The 21,953-nt window shown below is 42.1% G+C and overlaps 2 protein-coding genes across 2 annotated transcripts in view; one reads left to right on the top strand and one right to left on the bottom strand.

Moving 5' to 3' along the window:
- Positions 1–1,935: 1,935 nt before the first annotated feature.
- itgb3bp (integrin subunit beta 3 binding protein) lies at positions 1,936–11,216 on the bottom strand. Its single transcript, XM_070887058.1, has 7 exons — positions 10,915–11,216; positions 6,482–6,512; positions 6,269–6,392; positions 5,421–5,490; positions 4,856–4,934; positions 3,482–3,575; positions 1,936–2,244 (listed from the first exon to the last, which is right to left on the bottom strand). Exons 1-7 carry the CDS (start codon positions 10,929–10,931, stop codon positions 2,192–2,194), a joined length of 468 nt encoding a protein of 155 aa, XP_070743159.1. The 5' UTR covers positions 10,932–11,216; the 3' UTR covers positions 1,936–2,191.
- Positions 11,217–11,662: 446 nt separating this feature from the next.
- The window catches only part of efcab7 (EF-hand calcium binding domain 7), a 126,919-nt gene continuing 116,628 nt past the window's right edge, over positions 11,663–21,953 (top strand). Inside the window, exons 1-4 of the mRNA XM_070887055.1 lie at positions 11,663–11,699; positions 13,283–13,458; positions 14,405–14,616; positions 16,645–16,731. Coding sequence (XP_070743156.1) covers positions 13,284–13,458; positions 14,405–14,616; positions 16,645–16,731 — 474 coding nt within the window. The 5' untranslated portion in view covers positions 11,663–11,699; position 13,283. The remainder of the gene's footprint in view (positions 11,700–13,282; positions 13,459–14,404; positions 14,617–16,644; positions 16,732–21,953) is intronic.

The following is a 21,953-nucleotide window of genomic DNA, read 5'->3' as shown; positions in this document are numbered from 1 at the left end:
TGTTTCCACTGGTCTGGGAGACTAGAACAAGGGGGCACAGCCTCAAAATACGGGTTGAGAAGGAATTTCTTCTCCCAGAGGGTTGTGAATCTGAGGAATTCTCTGCCCAGGGAAACAGTTGAGGCTAGCTCATTGAATGTATTCAAATCACAGATAGATAGATTTTTAACCAATAAGGGAATTAAGGGTTATGGGGAGCGGGCGGGTAAGTGGAGCTGAGTCCACGGCCAGATCAGCCATGATCTTGAGTGGCGGAGCAGGCTCGAGGGGCTAGATGGCCTACTTCTGTTCCTAATTCTTATGTTATGTTCCTTCTTTTTGTCTGCCTCCTTTTTTAATTAGGAATGTTACATTTGCAGCTTTCCAATCTGCTGGGACCTCCCCAGATTCCAGGGAATTTTGGTAAATTACAACCAATGCATCCACTATCCCTGCCACTACTGCTCGTAAGACCCGAGGATGCAAGCCATCAGGTCCAGGGGATTTATCTGCTTTTAGTCCCATTATCTTACTGAGCACCACCTCCTTAGTGATTGTGATTGTGTTAAGTTCCTCCCCCCTATAGCCCCTTGACTATACACTGTTGGGATATGTTTGTGTCCTCTATCGTAAAGACTGATACAAAATATTTGTTCAGCGTTTCTGCCATCTCCATGTTTCCCATTACTAATTCCCGGGTCTCGTCCTCTAAGGGACCAACATTTACTTTAACCACTCTTTTCCTTTTTATATACCTATAGAAACTCTTGCTATCTGTTTTTATACTTTGTGCTAGTTTACTTTCATAGTCTATCTTCCCTTTCTTAATCATTTTTTTAGTCATTCTTTGCTGGCTTTTAAAAGCTTCCCAAACTTCACCCACTAGTTTTGGCCACTTTGTATGCCCTTGTTTTTAATTGGATACTGTCCTTTATTTCTTTAGTTAGCCACAGATGGCTATCTTTTCTTTTACATCCTTTTCTTCTCACTGGAATATATTTTTCTTGAGAGTTATGATAAAATCTCCTTAAATGTACGCCACTGTTCATCAACCATCCTACATTTAATCTATTTTCCCAGTTCACTTTTGTCAACTCTGCCCTCATAATCTCCTTTATTTAAGCTTAGAACGCTGGTTTGAGATCCAGCTTTCTCATCCTCCATTTGAATTTGAAATTCAACCATGTTATGATCACTCATTCCAAGGGGATCCTTTACTGGGAGATTGTTTATTAATCCTGTCTCATTACACAGGACCACATCCAAGATAGCCTGCCCCCTGGTTGGTTCCGTTACATACTGCTCTATGAACTCTTCCTCAAGGCTACCCTAACCAATTTGATTTGTCCAATCAATATAGAAGTTAAAATCACCCATGATTATTGTTGTTCCCTTTTTACAAGCCCCCACTATTTCCTGGTTTATGCTCCGACCAACAGAGTTGCTACTGTTAGGGGGCCTATAGACTACGCCCACCTGTGACTGTTTCCCCTTATTATTCCTTATCTCCACCCAAACTGTTTCAACATCCTGATCATTTGAGCCAATATTGTTTCTCACTATTGCAGTGATTCCATCCTTTATTAATAGAGCTACCCCACCTGCTTATTCTTTTTGACTGTCCTTCCGGATTGTCAAATACCCCTGAATATTTAATTCCCAGACCTGGTCACCTTGCAACCACGTCTCTGTGATGGCTATCAGATCATACCCATTTGTATCTATTTGTGCCGTCAACGCATCTATTTTGTTACGAATGCTACGTGCATTTAGACAAAGTGCCTTTACATTTGTTTTTTTACTCTTTTTTTCCTGCGTGTTTCCTCTCTCCTTCAAACTCACTTTCTTTATTTTTGCTTTCGAATTCCAGTATGGGTGACTATCTATAGCAGAGGAAAAATAAGGTTCACTTCAATCTGACTAAGTGCTCAAGATGTAGTAAATGCAGACCACAGCTGCCAAAATAGTTGTTTTATTGCAGATATCAAGTTAATACTTAATCAATGGTTTGATATTAAGTTAACATTTCTGCTTTAAACTAAATAAAAACACATGAAAGATTTTCTTTCAGGAATAACTCATTACAGACAGTACAATTTTAATAAATTACAATTTTAAGAAAAAGCAGACTATCAAAATAGCATCACAAAGAGCAGTTGTGCAGCCTTGAATGACGCAGTGAAAAACCTAGAGTATTAGAAGAGTTACATATTCAGTTCTCCTGAACCATAGCAGTCTGGTTGCTTCTTCTTTCACCTTCCGCCACTGCAACAAAAACAGTGATATACAATTATAATCTGCACTGGAATTAAATAACAATATTTTCTCCTCTAATCTCCTGAAGGTACTGAATCATATGGGAGTACGATTCCACAGGCACCACCAGCTACATCACCCAAGAGGCCAATGTGTCTCCAGGTAATTCAACCATGGGGGAAGTGGATGGATCTATGTCATGGACGCCCATATTACTGACCCCTATCTCAACCTTACCCAACATTAATGGACACAGTCTTCCTCGAAGTGTACACCAGATAAAGATCAGAAGTGGGAACTCTGGCTGATTTTTTCTCCTAACCCAGAAGTGATGAAACCTTTGTAACATCATTATCACCATTTCTCACTTCCAAAATCAACTAATTCTGAACAGACCTTTTAATCTATAGGGCTCTGTAACATACTGAGCAGGGTACTTACTGAGCCATTCAGGGAAACCTTGTTTTTGCACTGTATCTGCACTTTTCTTCAAATTTATGCACCATGTTAGTATCATGTTCCCAGGCCTGGTGAATGCTACTCTGAACCAGTCGCTAGGATATTTTATGAGTGGCATAAGGATTACTCTCCCTCCCCTACATGATGGAAAATTAAAACATCCCCATCATGTGACTGTGGAGCTCCTAATCAGACCCTGGAGCACATCACTAAACAGTGCCCACACAGGAAATTTGCAGGCAGCCGATAAGATAGCCACGGTGTTACACCGGAAGCTTTGGCCTGGATATCTGACTTAGATATTGACATTTGATTTGCTTTGCTACCACCATACAAAAGAAGACGATGACTATAAGACCACTACACTCTGCTCAGCAGCCTTACCACCAATGAAATAAAAAAAACAAAGTTAGGTGCAGGAGGAGTCAAACCCATGCCCCACCACCCTAAAGTATTGTGCATTTGTGCTCAAATCCACTAGTATCACAATATTATAAAAACTGCATCATTAATAATGGTAATTTTAGAAAACAATTGAGAAAAAAGTTATTTTTGAGATCCTAAAAATATTTATCTGTATGTCACAGTATGCAGTATCATTGCGATGGGGTGCACTCAAAGACTAATCAATGATTTTTCTTTTGTCTGTTCCCAGTTCAGTCCCACTCTCTGGAATTATGTGTTTGTCAATAGATCTGTGCATCACAGAGAACTTGCAGTTGTTCCCTACAGTTAACATAGGATTGTGAATGTTGGAAAATTTGCAAAATGAAACTCTGGTACTTACTGAGTTCTCTGTTTCTTCGGAGCTCAGCAGTCAAGTCCCCTGACTTGTTCCAGGCACCAATGAAATACTCAAACTCTTTACTGCCCTCCAAAGCCTGAAATAATAGCAAGTGATAAGCTTGTTGCATGACCAACAGTGCCTATAAATAACACTGGGACTATTTTTTACCATCTCTATAACTTTGGATCAACAAACTGTTCTAACAATGTCTATTATTGTTCTTGTTCGATTTATAAATCTACACCTGTTGACATAAAGAGATTTGTCACTTTATCTTTGGAAGACTGGACATAGTCTACATTGGACTGACCTCAATAATCAGGCCACAAAAAATGCAATGTTCAGAATTTACTCAGGTGACTCATGTAAGTCTTGATGTAGACATGCATTGTGGGGGACAGGATCAGACTTGGACGTGAGGTCAACAATCACTGTTCAGTCTTACACATAAAGAATGGCCAATTCCGCGAGAAACTGGAGGGTGTCTGTCACCTCTGGTGCCATACCACAGCGTGAGCCAACAATTTCAAACAAGTATGGGAAAATAAATAGTAATATTTATATTAATTTCCAGCCAGAAAGGTGGTTCCCCTCTAAAACCATCAATGATCAGCTGCCAAGAGGCACAATTCAGACATAGGGACTAGAGCAGCACATTCATAGCAGCAGTAGGCAGTGCCAAAGACAGCGAAGGACACAGTTCAGTAACTTCACACTTGCTCTTAATTTCAGCTGTGCTTATAAATGAGCCCACAGGAGATATGGGAATGTGGGCAAAATTGAATGGATATTCGTGCCCAGGCCATTGTCACACACCTAGTGGGTGGTCGAATAGTTCTGGCAGAATCTTAAATTTCTAGTTGGAAATCAGTGCTCCTCTTCAGGGCCTACTTTACCAACTAAGTTGAATTTTTCATAATTCGGACACTGGATAGGAGATATGTAAACTTAATCTCCAACAGACGGACAGAGCACTCTACAAGTGAGTGTCTTACCAAAAATACTGGCAGTCAAGTTGGGTCTTGTAGGAGTCACTGGTGCAGTGTAGTGAACAAATAGATTACAACATCTTTTATCTTATCTGGTTAAAGAAAAAGCATGAAATGTTTAGCAAATAGGAAGCGTCTATAGAGCTCTGTTTGGTGCAAAATGAAATTTAGTAACGAACACAAGGTCTAGAAGCAAAGCTGTATCTTTAAGGTGTGGGGGTAGCATGGTTGGTGTCTAAATTCAGAAATGAAGAATGAGCATTTGGGTGAGTTACAAGGCATTGCCACTCCAAGATCAATCACTGTCTTGAGCAGAGAAGAAAAGTGGAGTTAAAAAAAGGGCCACTTATGCTACCTATTCTGAAATACCATAATCCACACTGACCTGCAGAGCACTCAACTTCTCTCTGGTTGCTTTGATAACCAAGACAGATTTTTCCACTTTTGATCTCAGCTTATTTAATCTGTATCAAAACAAAGGACTTCAGTTAGATCACGTGTAAAACTTCACTACTTTGCAATTTATACATATTTATAATTCTGCATATTTGAAAAGGGAATCGGATCAGTATTTGAAAAGGAAGAATATAAAAGGATACAGGGAAGGATAGTAAAGTGGGATTAGGGTAGACAGCTCTAGTTGGAGTCCGGCATGCCAAGTGCTGTGTTATCTATGATTTTATATGCATCATGTTAACAGTCTGGTAAATAGTGTACATTTCCTGTAAGCATCCCACTTACTTTCTGTCACACTTCAGCTGTCACACAGTGTATTCTCTGACTCACTGTGAGCAATGCCACAGGGGAATCTACCAACACATACTGTATATATCATTAAAAACAAATATATATATATATATAGTTATGTGGCACATCAGTTTTCTTCAAAACACTGGGCTGCTCAGAGTACTCTTCCACATAGTGCAAGGCCTGGCGATTCAGTGACTCACTCTTTCTGGCGTGAATGCAGATGCCCTCTTGTGGACATTTTAGTCATCTCTGTGTTTAATTCAGCAACATCTGCAAGACCACAGAAAATGGTTATATTTTAATTTGATCGTATAAAGTATTCGATGGCTACAATATGTTAACTCTTATTTCCCAAATGTTCTCCCTACCTGATCGACACACCTGCTGATGAGGGAGGATGGGCAAATGATCTGATCCCAGGTCTTGACCAATGCTGCTTTGAAACAGCCTTTGGGTAGACACGGAAGTCTGGCCTAATCCCTAGTTTTCGCTCTACCCATATGAGGAAGCACCTAATCTCAAATCAGCTAGTCTCCACAGTGGATCAGGAACTCAACTGAAATGTGTGTGTCTATATATGTTGGGGGTGAGGGGGGAGGATACTGGGTGGCAAGAAAATTAAACTATATCTGTATCCTCTTTACCACCATAGCATTATCATTTTTAATCAGTTCTTTAAATTTACATATAGGAAGAAAGAATTTGAATTTATTGTTTAATAAACCTCACACTCTTGTAACCTTTCTTGTTTCCATTTTATTGATACTTCTAAGGTTATAGTAGAACTGTCCCCTTTATCGCCCACATTGAATATTTCTGAAATTATTATGGACAAAGTATTTTGCAGATATTTTTAAAGAAATTCAAATGGTCATCTTAATCTGCAGAGCAATGATGCTGCAAAATTGGAACACAGGGTGCACCCATTAGCTAGTTAAAGACAAAATTATTTCTGAATAAATTGGTAACGGACCACTCACCTGGCCAGACATTAGATAACACACTAAATAAAATTAATTAATTTTCAGAGACATTGTTATTACTGTACCAGATTTTGCCCTAAATTGGGAGTCCTTAGGAGTAAAAGGGCTAAGGTACTGTGTTCCAGTGACTGGGGAAAATGTGTCAATGGAAACCTCATGGTTCTTCTTGCAGGGTGTTGCTTCACTTTCCTGCAGAAGAAAATGACCTTAAATCACAAATTTTAGTTCTTGCTTTAATAATGAAAGCATCTTCAAATCATCGTATCCGTAACACTTACCCTTTTTTCTAACCGAAGGGACCGTTTAACTCTGAAATATTAAAAGAAATAGGATTTTTTTAAGGAAGACACCAGAAAGTACAACTTCTAAGCAGGAGATACTAATGAGGAGACATAATGCCAATTTCACTCCCGCCCCATGTTCTCTGGTGTCTGCTTCTACTGGCACTACAAATTCGGATCTGCCGTAGGTACTTTTTCAGATTCAGTGGCATTGATTGCTCCTTTAAGTGGATTCCACACTTCGTACATGCTAAAGTAGACTCACACTGGCCAATATCTAACTATACCATGACATAACCAAGGAGCGTAGCAATGATGGCAGAGCCAAGCAGGCAGTGCAAAAGGCAAGGCTGAAGCTTTTGCAACTACCTCTAGCCAGAAGTGACGAGTGGATGATCCATCTTGGCCTCCTCGAGGTCCTCACCATCACAGAAGCCAGTCTTCAGCCAATTCAATTCACTCCATGTGATATCAATGGCTGAGCGCACTGGAGTCTATGGGCCCGACAACATCCCGGCTGTAGTGCTGAAGACTTGTGCTCCAGAACTAGCCGCACCTCTAGCCAAGCTGTTCCAGTACAACTACAACACTGGCAACTACCTGACAATGTGGAAAACTGCCCAGAAATGTCTTGTCCACAAAAAACAGGACAAATCCAATCTGGTCAATTACTGCCCCATTTCAGTCATCAGCAAAGTGATAGAAGGTGCTGTCGACAGTGCTATCAAGCGGCACTTATACCAATAACCTGTTCACTGATGCTCAGTTTGGGTTCCGCCAGGACCACTCGGCCCCAGACCTCCATAAAGCCTCAGTCCAAACATGGACTAAAGAGTTGAATTCCAGAGATGAGGAGTGATTGCCCTTGACATCAAGGCAGCATTCGACTGAGTGTGGCACCAAGAAGCCCTAGTAAAACTGAAGTCAATGGGAATCGGGGAAAGCTCTCCACTGGCTGGAGTCATACCTAGTACAAAGGAAGATGATTGTGGTTGTTGGAGGCCAATTATCTCAGCCCCAGGCCATCGCTGCAAGAGTTCCTCAGGCAGTATCCTGGTCTCAACCATCTTCATCTGCTTCATCAATAACCTTCCCCCCATCATAAGGTCAGAAGTCGGGATGTTCCCTGATGATTGGAACCGAACATGCGCATTCACAACTCCTCAGATAATCAAGCAGTCCATGCCCGCACGCAGCAAGACCTGGATGACATTCAGTCTTGGGCTGATAAATGGCAAGTAAAATTTGCGCCACACAAGTACCTCCAACAAGCGAGAGTCTAACCACTGCCTCTTGACATTCAACATTACTATCGCCAAATCGCCCATCATCAATTTCCTGGACATCACCATTGACCAGAAACTTAAATTGTGGCCACATAAATACTGTGGCCACAAGAGCAGGTCAGAGGCTGGGCATTCTGCAGTGTCTCACCTTCTGACTCCCCAAAGCCTTTCCACTATCTTCAAGGCACAAGTCAGGAGGGTGATGGAATACTCTTCACTTTCCTGGATGAATGCAGCGAGCGAGCGGGACTGAGAGCGAGCGAGCCTGAGAACGAGCGAGCAGGGCAGAAAGCGAGTGAGCGAGCGACCGGGGCAGAGAGAGAGATGGAGGGGGGGGGGGGGGGGGGAAGATGAGGGAATTCAGGGAAGATGGATCACGTTCTTCCAACCCCGCCCCCTTTACACCCACACCACGTTCTCCATCTCTTCCCTCTACACGTGGTTGATTTCTCGGAAAGCTCGGTGCATGTGCGACAAGTGACATCATTGGAGTGGACGAAATCCGGAAGTAACAACTCTGTCACTATTCACTTCATATCCAATAAACCCGTGACTTACACACAATGCCCCATCTATGGCGGCAGTTGGGGCCGGGGGGGTGGAGAGTAAGGTCAGGAACTTGTTGGAGGAGAAGGTTATGAATCAATGGGGGAGAAATATGGACAGGGGGAGGTCAGGAATTGGTGGGGTGGGGTGGGGGGGGAAGAAGGTCAGGCACTTGGGTGGTGGGGCCAGGAACTTGTTTGGGGGGTGTGGTAAGGTCTTAACCCGTGAAAGTAAGCCCGGTCTGTTCCAAGTGACAGCAGTCGGAATGGCTCAAATTACACTTTGCAAAGTCACTGATTACATATGCAGGGCAGTTCTAATTACACATTCAAGAGAAACTGCTCGTTCAACCTGACTGCCTGCCTCTCTTCCGCTCTTACATCCGATCCAGGGTGTCCTTGGAGATGGAGCACGCGGTGTCCACCGGTACGCTCGCGGCCTTCCGCGAGAGGTGGGCACCGGAGGGACTGGAGTGCATCATCACGCCCGGCAACCAAATTTTAATTTGATTTTACGTTTTAAAGTTTAATTTGTTTTAATTGCCGGTGCTTTTAGTGTCCCCCTCTCCTTTTATAGGGGGCACTGGAAAAAGGAAAAATTTGATTTTAGTGCCCCAAAAAAAAAACACAAAAAAATAAATAAAAAAGGGGCCTTGTAAATGTCTTGTGTGTGTCATCCAGGTCGGGTGGCACGGATACATGTTTTATGTTTTTGCAGGTGAACTCCAAAAAGAGTTTTCAAGAGAAACTGCTGGGTGTGTCTTATCCACCAAGGGGACCAATCAGGTCATGTGATCAAGGGGACCCAATCAGAGCATTTTGCTGTTGCAAACAAACACATCCTTCTTTGACAGCACCTTCCAAACCTGCAACCTCTAGCACCTAGAAGGACAAGTGCAGCAGGCTCATGGGACCACCACCACCTCCACGTTCCCATGTTACACACCATCCTGACTTGGAAATACATCACTATTCCTTCATCGTCGCTGGGTCAAAATCCTGGAACTCTCCCTAATAGCACTGTGGGAGTACCTTCACTACATGGACTGCACCACCTTCTCGAGGGCAATTAGAGCTGGGCAATAAATGCTCGCCTTGCCAGTGACATCCACATCCCAGGAACGATGAAAAAAAAGTGGTTATAATTGGATATTCACATCTTTCACATGCCCAAGTACCTCTCCAATTTTTTTTAAAGCGGACCAATAAAATGCAAGATAAATCATTAAGCTACTTTATTTCACTGCAAGTGAACATACTAATCAATAGTTATGATCAGACTCAATTCACTCAGTATAACTTGCCTTTGTGTAATAATATCAAATAAAGAATACACTGTGCTTTCCCCCATCAGTAGATGGCTGTTCTTAACAAATAAAATAGCTTCTGCATTTTCCTTCTGAACCTGGCCAAAGCTCATCTTTGAAGCTTTTTGTTTCAGAACCTGACTCACTTCGCAGCCTTTGATTCTGTTTTTATAACTTATGTTCACAGCCAGAAGGGAAGGCTTGACAGACTTTCAAGGGCCAGGGAGTTCCAAATACAATTAGGTGTGAGGTGCTTATTGATTGCCAAGATAGGCTAACAGTTTTAGTTCAATTGCATTTTACCCACCTTTCATCTTGGTTTATTTTTTAAAACGCATATATGAATACACATTGCTTTAGACACGGGTAACCTTTTCCTACAAATCCATTGTGAAAAATTGGTTTAAAAAAAATCCTGAAATGTGACATCGCCCTTGATATGTTACCCAAACAATCACTGTTCATGTGTGAAGCCAAGCAATGAGTGTCAGTGCAGGAGGTATCATAGACAAACAAATCTGATCCTGTTCTCTTCTGATGTCCACAAATGCACTTTCTAATAATAGAGTAAGCACCCTGGTTGATTTTCCCCTCTCCATAGTTCAAACTGGAGTTAGTGATTAGCACAGCTTTAAACTGTACTGTAGGGATACTTCATTTTCATGTGCAAAAGGATGAGGTTAGTTTGACACATGAATAATTGAGTTAAATTATTGGTTAGGTGACCTAATAGGGCTCTGCTGCGCAATAAATTGTAATTGATTCGTTGAGAGACTTTTCTTATATTTAAAATCAATTAATTGACCTTTCATCGATCCACTGTCATGTAATCTGGCCCTGTCATTTAATGATCCTGTTTCACTCCACATCAGCGATATTGTTGCAATAACAAAGCAAACTGACATTTATTTCTGGCTTTCAGTCTATTGGCCTAGGGATAACTGCGCAAAATGAACATGAACAACTCTGATGCATTCCCAACACTGGGCAAGGTTTCGGCTTTCTTTTTCTATATGATGAAATGTTTGTACCCATCAAGGTGAAGGCTGTTTGAGTCTGAAATGGGATAGTGTTCTATTTCCCAGCACTCAGCATCAAACAGTCAGATGGTTAGATAGCATGACTGGTTGCAGGTAGAGCTCACGCTGTGCTGATCAAACAATGTGCCTCAACCCCAATCTCAATACAATATTTCCACTGCACCGGCATTATCCCTGGGCCTGGCTCACTCCCCGGCCCCGGGCCTGCCTCACTCCCCAGGCCCGCCGTACACTCCCCGGGCGGTCACTCACGGGAGTCTCGGGTCCATCCTCGGCTCCTCTGCAACCTGCCGCCTCGTGTTGCACTTTTCTGGGACCGGGGGGAAGCGTCGCGAATCAGGCAGCAAAGTGATCGCAGGCTGCCTGGGGGCCGACGATTCGGGTGATCAAGTCTCAATTCACATTATGTATTTATTTTGTAAAGTTTATTTTCACTGAAACATTAAGGTCATGTTTCCCAGTGTTGATTTGGTGAAGTGGCGTTCACGTGTTGTTCCAATGCCAGCTCAGCAAACACTGGCTGCTGGGACTTGCTGCCATTTCCACACCCAGCTGAGCTGGGCCTTTTGCATCAGTGGATATTTAGTGGATATAAAGCTGATACAAAATTGCACTCACAGATCAAATAAAAAAACACTGAAATTAAACAATATGTTTATATTCGTGACTGAGAAAATCTGATGATAAATGAAAACAGACAAAAAGCAAAATACTGCAGACGCTGGAAATCTGAGACAAACACACCTGTCAATCAATAAACAGTTTATCAGAATGGCGGATAAACCAGTTAAAGTAACTCTGCACCACTCAATATCGAGCACCTTTGTGTTATGTTTTGAATTCAAATGCAAAGCTGCTTTAAAAATACAATTTAAAAGAAACATGAAGCGACTGGTCCCCGAGGCCGGAACCATTGTTCGGGACCAAGTCCTTTTTACAGCGGGGTGAGTAAAGCGCGAGGACCGCGTTCTTTCGATTGGCTAGCGTTGGTCTCCATGGTTACAGCCTGGGCCTGGGCCTGGGCCGGGAGCAGTCAGGTGAGAGCAAACTCTAAATATAGTCACAGAATGAAAGGGATTTGGTATCTTTAACAACGTTATTAAACTCCATATCCATCATATCTCCAGAAACATTAACTTCTGGAACAAGTTCCATGATGGTTTTATGAAAGCTATGATGATGTTGATGATGAAAGCAAAGGGATTGTAGTTTTAACAGCAGCGCGGATCTGATTTTGTTTTGATATTTAAGAAGTAAAAGTTACGTTTTTCATTGTGTAAATAGATCTGTCAAATTTCACTTGTTTTGATTTAAGAATGTAACCTTTTAAAAACGTGACCAGCGGTGAGAAACGATAGTTATGAGAAAAATTTTGAGATACTGCGACTATTTCCAGTGGAGCATAACAGAGGGGTAAGAAGAGGTTTTAAATTATGAAAGGTTTTGATAACGTGAATATGAATGGTTGGTGGACCAGTAACACGTGCACCAATTTAGGTCACTGAAAGGTTAGGAGAAATTTCTTTTGGGCAAAAAATTGTTAAAGCTTTCCACAAGGTGTGGTTGAGGTAGAGACCATTCTATATTTAGAGGAAAATTGGACAAATATTTGATGTAGCAGAAGATACAAGAGAGAGATGCATCTCAATGAAATTAAGCTTGGTTCCACCTTTTTAAAAAAAAATAGAATTTGCAATCAGTCTCACTCTGATTATTAACAACTTTGCAAACAAAACTACATAACATAAGCAATAGGAGTAGGCTATTCGGGCCCTCGGCCTGTTCTGCCATTCAATAAGATCATGGCTGATCTTCTACCTCAACTCTACGTTCCCATGTTCTCATATTCCCATGTTCTTGATTATAAATTTCAGCTAAGTTGTCAGTTCATAGCTATCAATAAGGAAACATGGATGGATGGAGCCCTATTATTTTTTATATACGTTAATGTATTCCAGAGTAGTTTCACGGACCCCCAGGATCATGCCTTCCTTAGATATTGAGTGTTGTAAGAACATTAGAACGTAAGAACATAAGAATTAGGAACAGGAGTAGGCCATCTAGCCCCTCGAGCCTGCTCCGCCATTCAAAAAGATAATTAATTTCATTGAGATGCATCTCTCTCTCTTGTCAAGTTATTTGATCATAGAGGGCATTCCAGCCAAGCCTGAACCTGTCATTCCCAAATGGGCATATGCTCACTTTCCCACAGGGGTCATTGGATAATAATCAGGAGTGGGAATCCAAGTCCATTGGTGCTGAACCCATTTTGCCCCTACTACCACCCCATTGGGATCAGCTAACTCTGTCTCAGTGATTGAAACTGGGACCTTCCTTCAAAAATTATATCTAGCTCTCACTTCTGAACGATCAATATTTTTTAATATACATACACTTATCTTATTAGTTAGCTTACGGTATATTTTATAACAAATAGAATAAATGATAGGTTTGTGAAAACCTGAAGCTTCTGGGCCTAAAGCACACCCAGGAGATTTTGCAATGCTGCATGCCTTTGTCAGCTGGCTGAGTGATCACTAGTCTGTATTGCTCAGCACCACACCAGACAGCACATTTACCTAGTATTTAATATAACATACAAATTTTTGTGAATTTTCAGAATGTCCAATCGGCAAGGAAGCATCACATCTACTCCGGCTAAGCCTGTGCAATATGAAGTTGGCAGATCTCAGTGCACTGAAGAAGAGACTTTTTACAAAAACTGCAGAGCAGCTTACCTGGTGGTATTTGGAACCAGTTTAGAGAACATCACTTCCAAAGATCAACTCTGCCTAGGTGAGGTTGAAATTTGATCGGTGAATGTAACTTAAACATGTTTTTTTTTGTATTTTTAGTTTGTACGTTATAGTCAAATGGAAAAAAACCAACACCATTATATTGCAAAGTAGTGTTTGAAGTGGTACTGTTCTGGTAATGTGTATGGCAGAGCTGAACAAAAGGTAGATTACTTAACTTTAGATCTGGTGCTGTAGTTCTTTGAACAATGGTTAAGTTCCACATAATATAGGTAAGTGTTTGCTTACCACATAGCAAGTCTTCCTCAATTCCGAGGGACTGCCTATGATGATGATGATGATGATAGATAAGTTAAGACTTGGAATCAGTAAAACCTGGTATAAAGGTTTAGAGAAGACTCAAAAACATAATATATTTTCCAGTTTTAATTTACTCCAAGCCTCTATGTATTGTAACGTTATCCATTTGTGAACAACCAACCACAGTGGATATCATAGTTTGAATGCAGATATATTTTTTAAGTTGTGACGATGGAAGCAAAGTTAAAGGTTTAGAACTGCTCAAAATTCCAAGGGTACTAAAGATTGCGTGCCCCAATTTTCCAGTATAATCTACCCTGTTCCTAAAGTTCTCCAGTTAGAGATAGCAGACCTTAGGCATGCCATTTGCACTGAAATGTGTTTGAATACATCTGAGTGATGACAGTAATCAGACATAGGTGTGGTTCTGGCTGGAATGTTGTCATATACAGTGATACATTCTGCATCACTCTACAGTGTATTAATGCAATTTATTTCAAAAGATTGATCAGATGCTCATCAGATAAATAGATTCATCTATGTTTCTATGCTGGAATTATCCTCTGATTCATTTAGTTATCTAATGATAAGCTAGTTAAAAATGTCATTTGAAATTAAATTTAGTGTTTGTTTATATGTTTGAAGTTAGAGTCCTGGAATTAATGGCTAATATGTTTAAACTATAGCGCTCCAGCAAGCTGGAAGAAATCCTTCTAGAAAGATACTCGGGAAGTACTGGACTCAGTATACCAAGAAGCTAAACTTTGACGACTTTTGCGAGATCTTGAAAAAAGAAAAACTGACAGACAAGAATGAATTGATGAAAGCTTTCAAGAAGATCGATCTAAATAATGATGGCTACATTATGCATGAGGAGCTTTATAAAGTTCTCACTACTGTAAGTGCTTTTCTCCTACTTTGTTTAAAAAAAATAACATTTATTTCTAAATAAACCCCAAGCTACAAATGGAACCTTTCAATAGTATAATCAAAGGCTAATGGACCAGTCCAATACGTACAACTGCAGGATCACAAATTCCAATATAATTCTAATTCAATACTTTCATCCCTTTTCCATATAACCCAAAACATGGGTGGGGATGATAAGGTACTCCTGGATGGGCCGATGGGGTTGGCGGAACATAAGGCAGCTATACATATCCCTCCCCATCAATGCCCTGTGTGCCCCGACCCGAGAAGGGGTATTTGTTCCTAAACTAATACACAAGAACAAGTTTCCACATTCCCAGATTTCCCCCTCTCAACCCGACAGCTTTTCTTTTTTATTTTCTGCCCTCCTTTTCTTGAAGATGCTGACTCTTGGGAGGGTGGAACAATCTCACAGGCACTGGCAGTCTTCCAATACCTCACCCAAGTGAGTCTGCCACAGAGGGCATCACATTTGAGCCTGATCCTGACATCGCCCAATGTCCACACATATGTACTTTGTAGCGGGGGCCCACTAGATAGTAATCAGCAAGCAGAACCCTGGATTTTTTCCCCCTCCCTAGTGCAAGGATACTGGAGTTGAGTCAATCAGAGCATCTGCACTGCTGCTTTCAACTCATCTTAAATTGATGATCGACCCAGTAATCTGCCCGGTTGGTATGATTTTAATATCTCACACACTGCGATCCATTTATACACAGAGCCATGGGAGCAGCTGGTCTGAGTATTTTTCGAACTTCACTTATTATTCATCACATGGTATGGTATGGTAAGAAAAAAGAAGCTATACAAGACTGAGAAATTACAAGAGCAGAGTTTTTAATCAAAAAGCCAGAATTTCTAGTTGCCTAAACACAGCTGAAGCTTGGGCATTAAGGAGATGGAACGTTGTCAGAGTCCCAGCATGCTGCTCTACAAAGTACTGGTTGTGGGTATTAAACTGAAGACTTGTCACAAATTGCATGAAAGCCAAGCGATTTACCAGTGAGGGAAGAAGGAAATCAGAGGAAGAATCACACTTGGTCTGCTTTCATGTACCATCTCTCAGAGATGTGAGTACATAATCTAGGCTGACACTCCAGTGCAGTACTGAGAGAGTGCTGCACTGTCGGAGGTCCCGCCTTTCGAATGTGCTTTTTAACCGAGCCCCTGTCTGCCCTCTAAGGTGGACTTAAAAGATCCCATAGCACGACACAAAGAAGAGCAAGGGAGTTCTCCCCAGTGTCCAGGCCAATATTTATTTCTCAACCAACATCACTAAAACAGATCACTGGTCATTGTCACATTGCTGTTTATGGGACCTTGCTGTGTGCAAGTTGGCTGCCATGTTTCCTACATTACAACAGTGACTATTCTGAGATTGTGAAAGGTGCTATATAATTGCAAGTTCTTTCTTTTCTTTTAGTTTGGGCATAACATGGGAGCAGTTCATCTGCCTGTTAAGTCCTTTATGAAAATGACCAGTTTGGCTATTCCTCCCTGTAACTCCTGACTCGTGTGTGTCAAAGACCATAAGAATTTTTAGGAACAGGAAAGGGCCATTAGGCCCAACAAGCCAGTCCCTTTTACATAGTTCCCAACATCACCATGCTGTCTTCCCAGAATATCCTTCAATCCCTTTGCTGACAAGAAACACATCTTACCTTTTGGGACTCGTACTATCCATTTCATTTGTTTTTCCTGCTGATTTTTTCCACAAATCCATTTGCCTTTTGTGTGGACAAAGTCCCCCTGATTTCCCTTTATAACCCTAACTTTCTAATTTTTAAATTTGTGTTCCTGATATTTGAACCCTTCATGGGAACACTTTGCCTAGATTAACTTTGCTAGGTGGATTCGTCGTAATCTTGAAAAACTCGATTAGGTCATCATAACATTTCATTTCACTTTGTATCTCTTGTAATGTGAATAGTATTTTACTAAGCACCCTGGTGCCATATGCTACACAATAAATTGTACCAATGTTATTTCACTGCAGAAAGGCGAGAGGATGACACATGAAGAGGTGAAGATGATCATGGATGAAGCTGATATTAACAACGATGGAAAATTAGACTATAATGAGGTATGGCAAACTGGTTTATAGTTTCTAAATTGTGCAGTTCTTATATTCATCTTGTTTGCAATGATGTATTGAGGCCAAGATCTTTCCAGACGTTTCTAGAGAGTATTACAGCTGGAGCCATTTGGAGCCATTTGCGTTATAGTTCAATGATGGTTCACGTCAATGAAATGAAACACCTACATTTATATCTTGACTAGAGCTCAAGTGTAAATTACACCTGGATCTCTTTCCCTACTTCTCTGATATCTACTCCTTCTTCAAACACCTCAACCCTTTCCACCACTTTCAACCCTTCATTAAAATCCTTGTTCTCAAGCATGAGAGGGTTGACTTATGAAGATAGGGTTGGCCTATACACTTTGGAGTTCAGAGAATGAGAGGTGATCCTATCGAAACATATAAGATAACGAGGGGGCTCGACAAGGTGGATGCAGAAAGGATCTTTCCAGTCATTGGGGAATTAAAACTAGGGGACATGGTCTCAGAATAAGGGGCCGCCCATTTAAAACTGAGATGAGGAGGAATTTCTTCTCTCAGAAGGTTGTAAATCTATGGAATTCTCTGCTGCAGAGAGCTGTGGAGGCTGGGTCTTTGAATATATTTAAGGCAGAGATAGACAGATTTTTGAGCGATAAGGGAGTAAAGGGTTATAGAGAGCGGGCAGGGAAGTGGAGCTGAATCCATGATCAGATCAGCCATGATCTTATTGAATGGCAGAGCAGGCTCGATGGGCCAAATGGCCTACTCCTGCTCCTATTTCTTATGTTCTTATGCCCTCCCACCACCAAAGCCCCACTCCGATTATTTCCTCTCTCCTTTCCTTCGTCAGTCTCCGCGTTGAGCCTCGGTGATTTCAATCTCCATCTGAACTCAGCTTGCCCACTCTCCTCTAATTTCACTGTCCTCCTGTCCTCCCTGCACCGCTGCCTCCATATAGATTCTCCAACTCATATTCACGGTTACCCTCACGTGCATGCCATCTCACACGGCCTCTATGTTCCCATCGACTCAATCACAGACGAGGCCTTCTCTGATCACTTCCTTGTATTCTTCCCCACCTACAATTTCCTACCCCCTTCCAACTACACTTCCTTCTGTGCTGCCCTTGAATAAACTCTCCCTTAAGTCATTTTCAACTGCACTTTCAAACCCCCAACTGTCCATCCTTTGGCCCTCCACTTGCCATGATACTTTTGCAGCTGTCACTGTGCTCAACCACTCCCTCACCACTACGCTTGATGCATGTATCCTCTATAAAACCCTTACTCTCTCCCAGCCTGGTCGTACCCACTGATCTGGCCCCCATCTTTGCTCCCTCAAGTCCAAGAGAATCAGGTTGAGTAATATCTGGCACATAACTGGTTTAGCTATCAATTGCCAGATCTAGCTGGACTACATCAAGCACTATTTGGCCATGCTTGCCTCTACCAAAACAAGTCATTCCAGGGCCATTCTGGAGAGCAAAAATGACTCCCATCTTTTCTTAACTACCAACCGTCTCCTTAAACCTCTATCCCCTTTCCCCTCCAGCAACAATTATGAGGAGTTCATGGATTTCTTTTCACAAAGGTTGAGACCATCTGGCCAGTTGCATCTCCGACATCCCTCCTACCTCTTGCCCACCAAGCCAAACCTCCCTCCATGCTTCCACCCAGCTCTAGCTCTGAATTCATGTCTTTCTCTCGTTTTTCTTTAATCTCCTCTCATGCCCTCTCCAAACTCATCTTTTCCAAGAGACCCACCTCCTTCTCCTTTGACCCCATTTCCACCACTAAGCTGCTGATTAAATTTTCTGGTCTCTCTGCAAATTGACATTGTAAATGGTTCCCTCTCCTCAGACACTGTCTCACTCACTTTCAAAATCGTCATCCTCGCCTCATTCAAAAAAACAGACATCTTCAACCCCTCTGTCCTTGAAATCTACCATTCCATCTCTAACTGCCTTTCCTCTCCAAAGTCATTGACCTTGTCATCTGCCAAATCCGTGCCTATCTTTCCAGTAACTCGGCGTTTGAATATCTCCAGTCCTAGATGAGTCGTAATTGACTCCAATTAGACATTGGGAAGCCTGAAGCATATGTTTACACCCGAACAAAAACCTCGTACCTTGCTATTGATTCCACCCTCCTTCCTGGCCACTTTCTCAGTTTGAACCAGACTGTTCGCAACTCTGTATCCTATTTGACTCTGAGCTAAGCTTCCAACCCCATATCCTCCCCATGACAAAGCCCACCTACTTCCACCTCCATTGTCTACATTAAAGGTGCTATGGAAATGCAAGTTATTGTTGCCTTTGTTGATATTATTTCCCCCTACCATGATTTTTCTACTCTTGGCTATCCTCACCAGAAGGCAGCAGCTCTTTGCTGATGTGGCTGTTTTTACATGGGAGCCTAAGCAGTGAGTGTTAGTGTAATGTCTTGTGGTTGTGGCTATCACAGCTCAGCCCAATGCTCTGCACTACCAGCACCAGTCAGTAGTATTGTAGGAACTTTGAGTGTGTCTTCCCAATTCAGATACACATGCCAATTGTAGTGCCCCCACTGTTACCGTGGCTGAGATTAATTCATTGTCACATCATCCACCGCATCACCACATCATCACACTAAATCACATGGGAAACTTGTGCATTTTGTTAATTAAATGTATGATTATCTTTATTTACAACATGTTTTTGATGCATCTGCTTTAAAGCTGCATACACCAGTGATCTCACTCGCCCCCCCACCACCACTCACCCCGCACCCCCCCAAACACCTCCAGAATTCACAGTCTAACTCATTTGAGCCAGCCATTTCTCTCTCAGAAAGGAGCGAAAGAGGTTAATTGGAAGAGAGAATTGCCCTGGGTGACTCAAACATCTTGTAATGGCTGGTTTAGAACAACAGAGGCAAAGACTTGGGAGCAGTTATCCACCTTCTCAGCTGTGGATGATGTGCAGTACATAGAGATCTAGTGAGAAAACTTTTTAAAGAGTGCATGGATGAAAAATACAATATCCACTCCAGTGAAGTCTGGAAGCCATGTCACGTAAAGCATGTTTTCTCTTAAACAGTTATGCAATTACAAGTTTGCACATTTGCAGCTTTTGATGGTATGTCCCCATTCTCCTCTCCTAAAGGTGCTGAGTTCTATTGGAATATGGTTTCATGGATGCTGGTTGCCCTCCAGTACCACTCACATTGTCCAATCTTCATGTATGATGCAAACCGTGTCAGCTAGCTCTAAGTGAAAAGGTTATAGGTTCAAGTCCCAATCCTGGGCTATACCACATAATCTAGGCTGACGCTTCAGTATATTACCGAGGGAATGCAGAATTGTTGAAGGTGCTGTCCAGATGAAGTGTTCCATTGCGGTCCAATCTATCAGCTCAGGTGAGTATAAAATATTCCATGGCACTACGGGAAGCGCAGAGAGTTCTTGCAGTGATCTGGCCAACATTCCTCCCTCAACCAACACTGCCAACAACAGTTTGACTGCTCATTCATCTCATTTGATGTTTGTGTGACCTTGCTTTGTGCAGTTCAACTGTCATGTTTGTCTACAATAACGAGTGATTCATTGGTTGTGAAATGCTTTGAGATGAAAGTTAGGACATGATAAGACACTAATATACATGCAAGTTCTTCCTTAACAGCAAGTGTTGGCATTTCTTTTGACTCTGCGTATTGTAACCAAGCCCAATTCTGCCCTCACCTGACTGCAACACATCTGCATCTTCCAGCGGGGAATGAATAGTGATCACAATCATGAGCACGAACTCTGGCTGATTTCCTCCCCCCTCCTCTTCTTAGCTGAGGCCAGCTGCAGCACCCTTAATGCTACTTGACTGAGATCAACAAACACGTCACAGACTCAGAAAGAAATCCTGGGTCTTCTTTGCTAGCATGCTGCCTTTAAGAGCTAGTCCATTGGATGAGATTGAGACCTTGTTTTATATTTAATTAAGGAGTAATTGCCAGGATGTTAGCAAGGTCACACAAACCTCAAATGAGATGACTGATGTTATAACGTGGGCATGCAAAAAACAGTTGTGAATTTGATTGCAGTGCATCGTCTTTCTTTGACCACTTTGTGTTTCGATACACTTGACCATTCAATCCTTCTTCATTTTCACGCTTCTTTCGTCTACTTCTGTGGCACTATCCTCGTTTGATTCCACTCCTACCTGTCCCAATGAAGCCAGCATATCTCCCTTAATGATTTCTCCTTGCACCCTGCACAGCCATGTAAGGTGTGCCCTAGGCACTATCTGTGACCCCCTTCTTTCCTTTGTCTGAATGCTCTCCTTGGCAGCACCATTTGTAGGCATGGGGTCAGCTTTCACAAGTATGCTGACAACGTGCAGTTCCTTTAAAACTCCACCTTCTGTTGGGCCCTGCTCTAAGTCCTGCTTTCCCTATTGCTTGTCGTAAAACTTTATTGGCTCCCTGTGCTTCTATGGATCAATTTCAAAATCCCTGTCATTTACAAATTCCTCCACGGCATCACTGCTCCCTACTTCTGATTCAGCCCTTATGTTCCTACATATCCTTTTCCAATTCTATCCTCCTTTGCATCCCCTTTCTACCTTCAGCTGCACACCCTTCTTGCACCTCTTCACCTTGTTACTGCCCTCCGTTCCTTCAAAAGCAGCCTCAAAACTTACCTCTGATCTCACCTTCAGTCAATGCTCCCACGTTTTCTCTCACCACTTCTCGGTGTCTGGTTATTTTCACCATCTGTGAGGTGCATTGAGCCGAATGGCTGCTTTCTGTGCTGTGATTCTATTTTATTACATAAAAGGAGTTACACAAGTCTAAGTTTCTGAATATTCGGAAGACTGAAGCTATTGTCTTTGGTCCCCGCCACAAACTCCATTCTCTGGCCACCGTTTCCATCCCTGGCAACTGTCTGAAGCCGAGCCAGACTGTTCGCAACCTTGGTGTTATGGTTGACCCCGAGATGAGCATCCGACCACATATCTGCTTCGTCATCAAGACTGCCTACTTCCACCTCCATAACATCACTCGACTCCAACCCTGCCTCAGCTCATCTGCTGTTGAAACTCTAATCCAAAGTACAAACACCTTCAAAGGACTTGTGCATTTTGCTTAAACAAAATTTGCAGGAGCATACATTTGAGTCAGTTGCACAATTGTATGTTTACCGATACTGTAGAGATATATGCTTCATATTCAGTGTTTTGCTGTGGGAAGAGGTTTAATAGGTTGGATTTTTGT

This window comes from Pristiophorus japonicus, chromosome 8 (genome assembly GCF_044704955.1).
Source record: "Pristiophorus japonicus isolate sPriJap1 chromosome 8, sPriJap1.hap1, whole genome shotgun sequence".
NCBI lineage: Eukaryota > Metazoa > Chordata > Chondrichthyes > Pristiophoridae > Pristiophorus > Pristiophorus japonicus.
The sequence above is the reverse complement of the archived record's forward strand: the minus strand, read 5'-3'. Positions and strand labels throughout refer to the sequence as shown.

Coding starts and splice junctions, on each gene's coding strand:
- itgb3bp (XM_070887058.1), bottom strand. Junction 4,935..5,420: donor CTGCATTCACGCCAGAAAGA/GTGAGTCACTGA, acceptor GTTTTGATACAG/ATTAAATAAGCTGAGATCAA. Junction 3,576..4,855: donor AGAAGTTGAGTGCTCTGCAG/GTCAGTGTGGAT, acceptor CTATTATTTCAG/GCTTTGGAGGGCAGTAAAGA.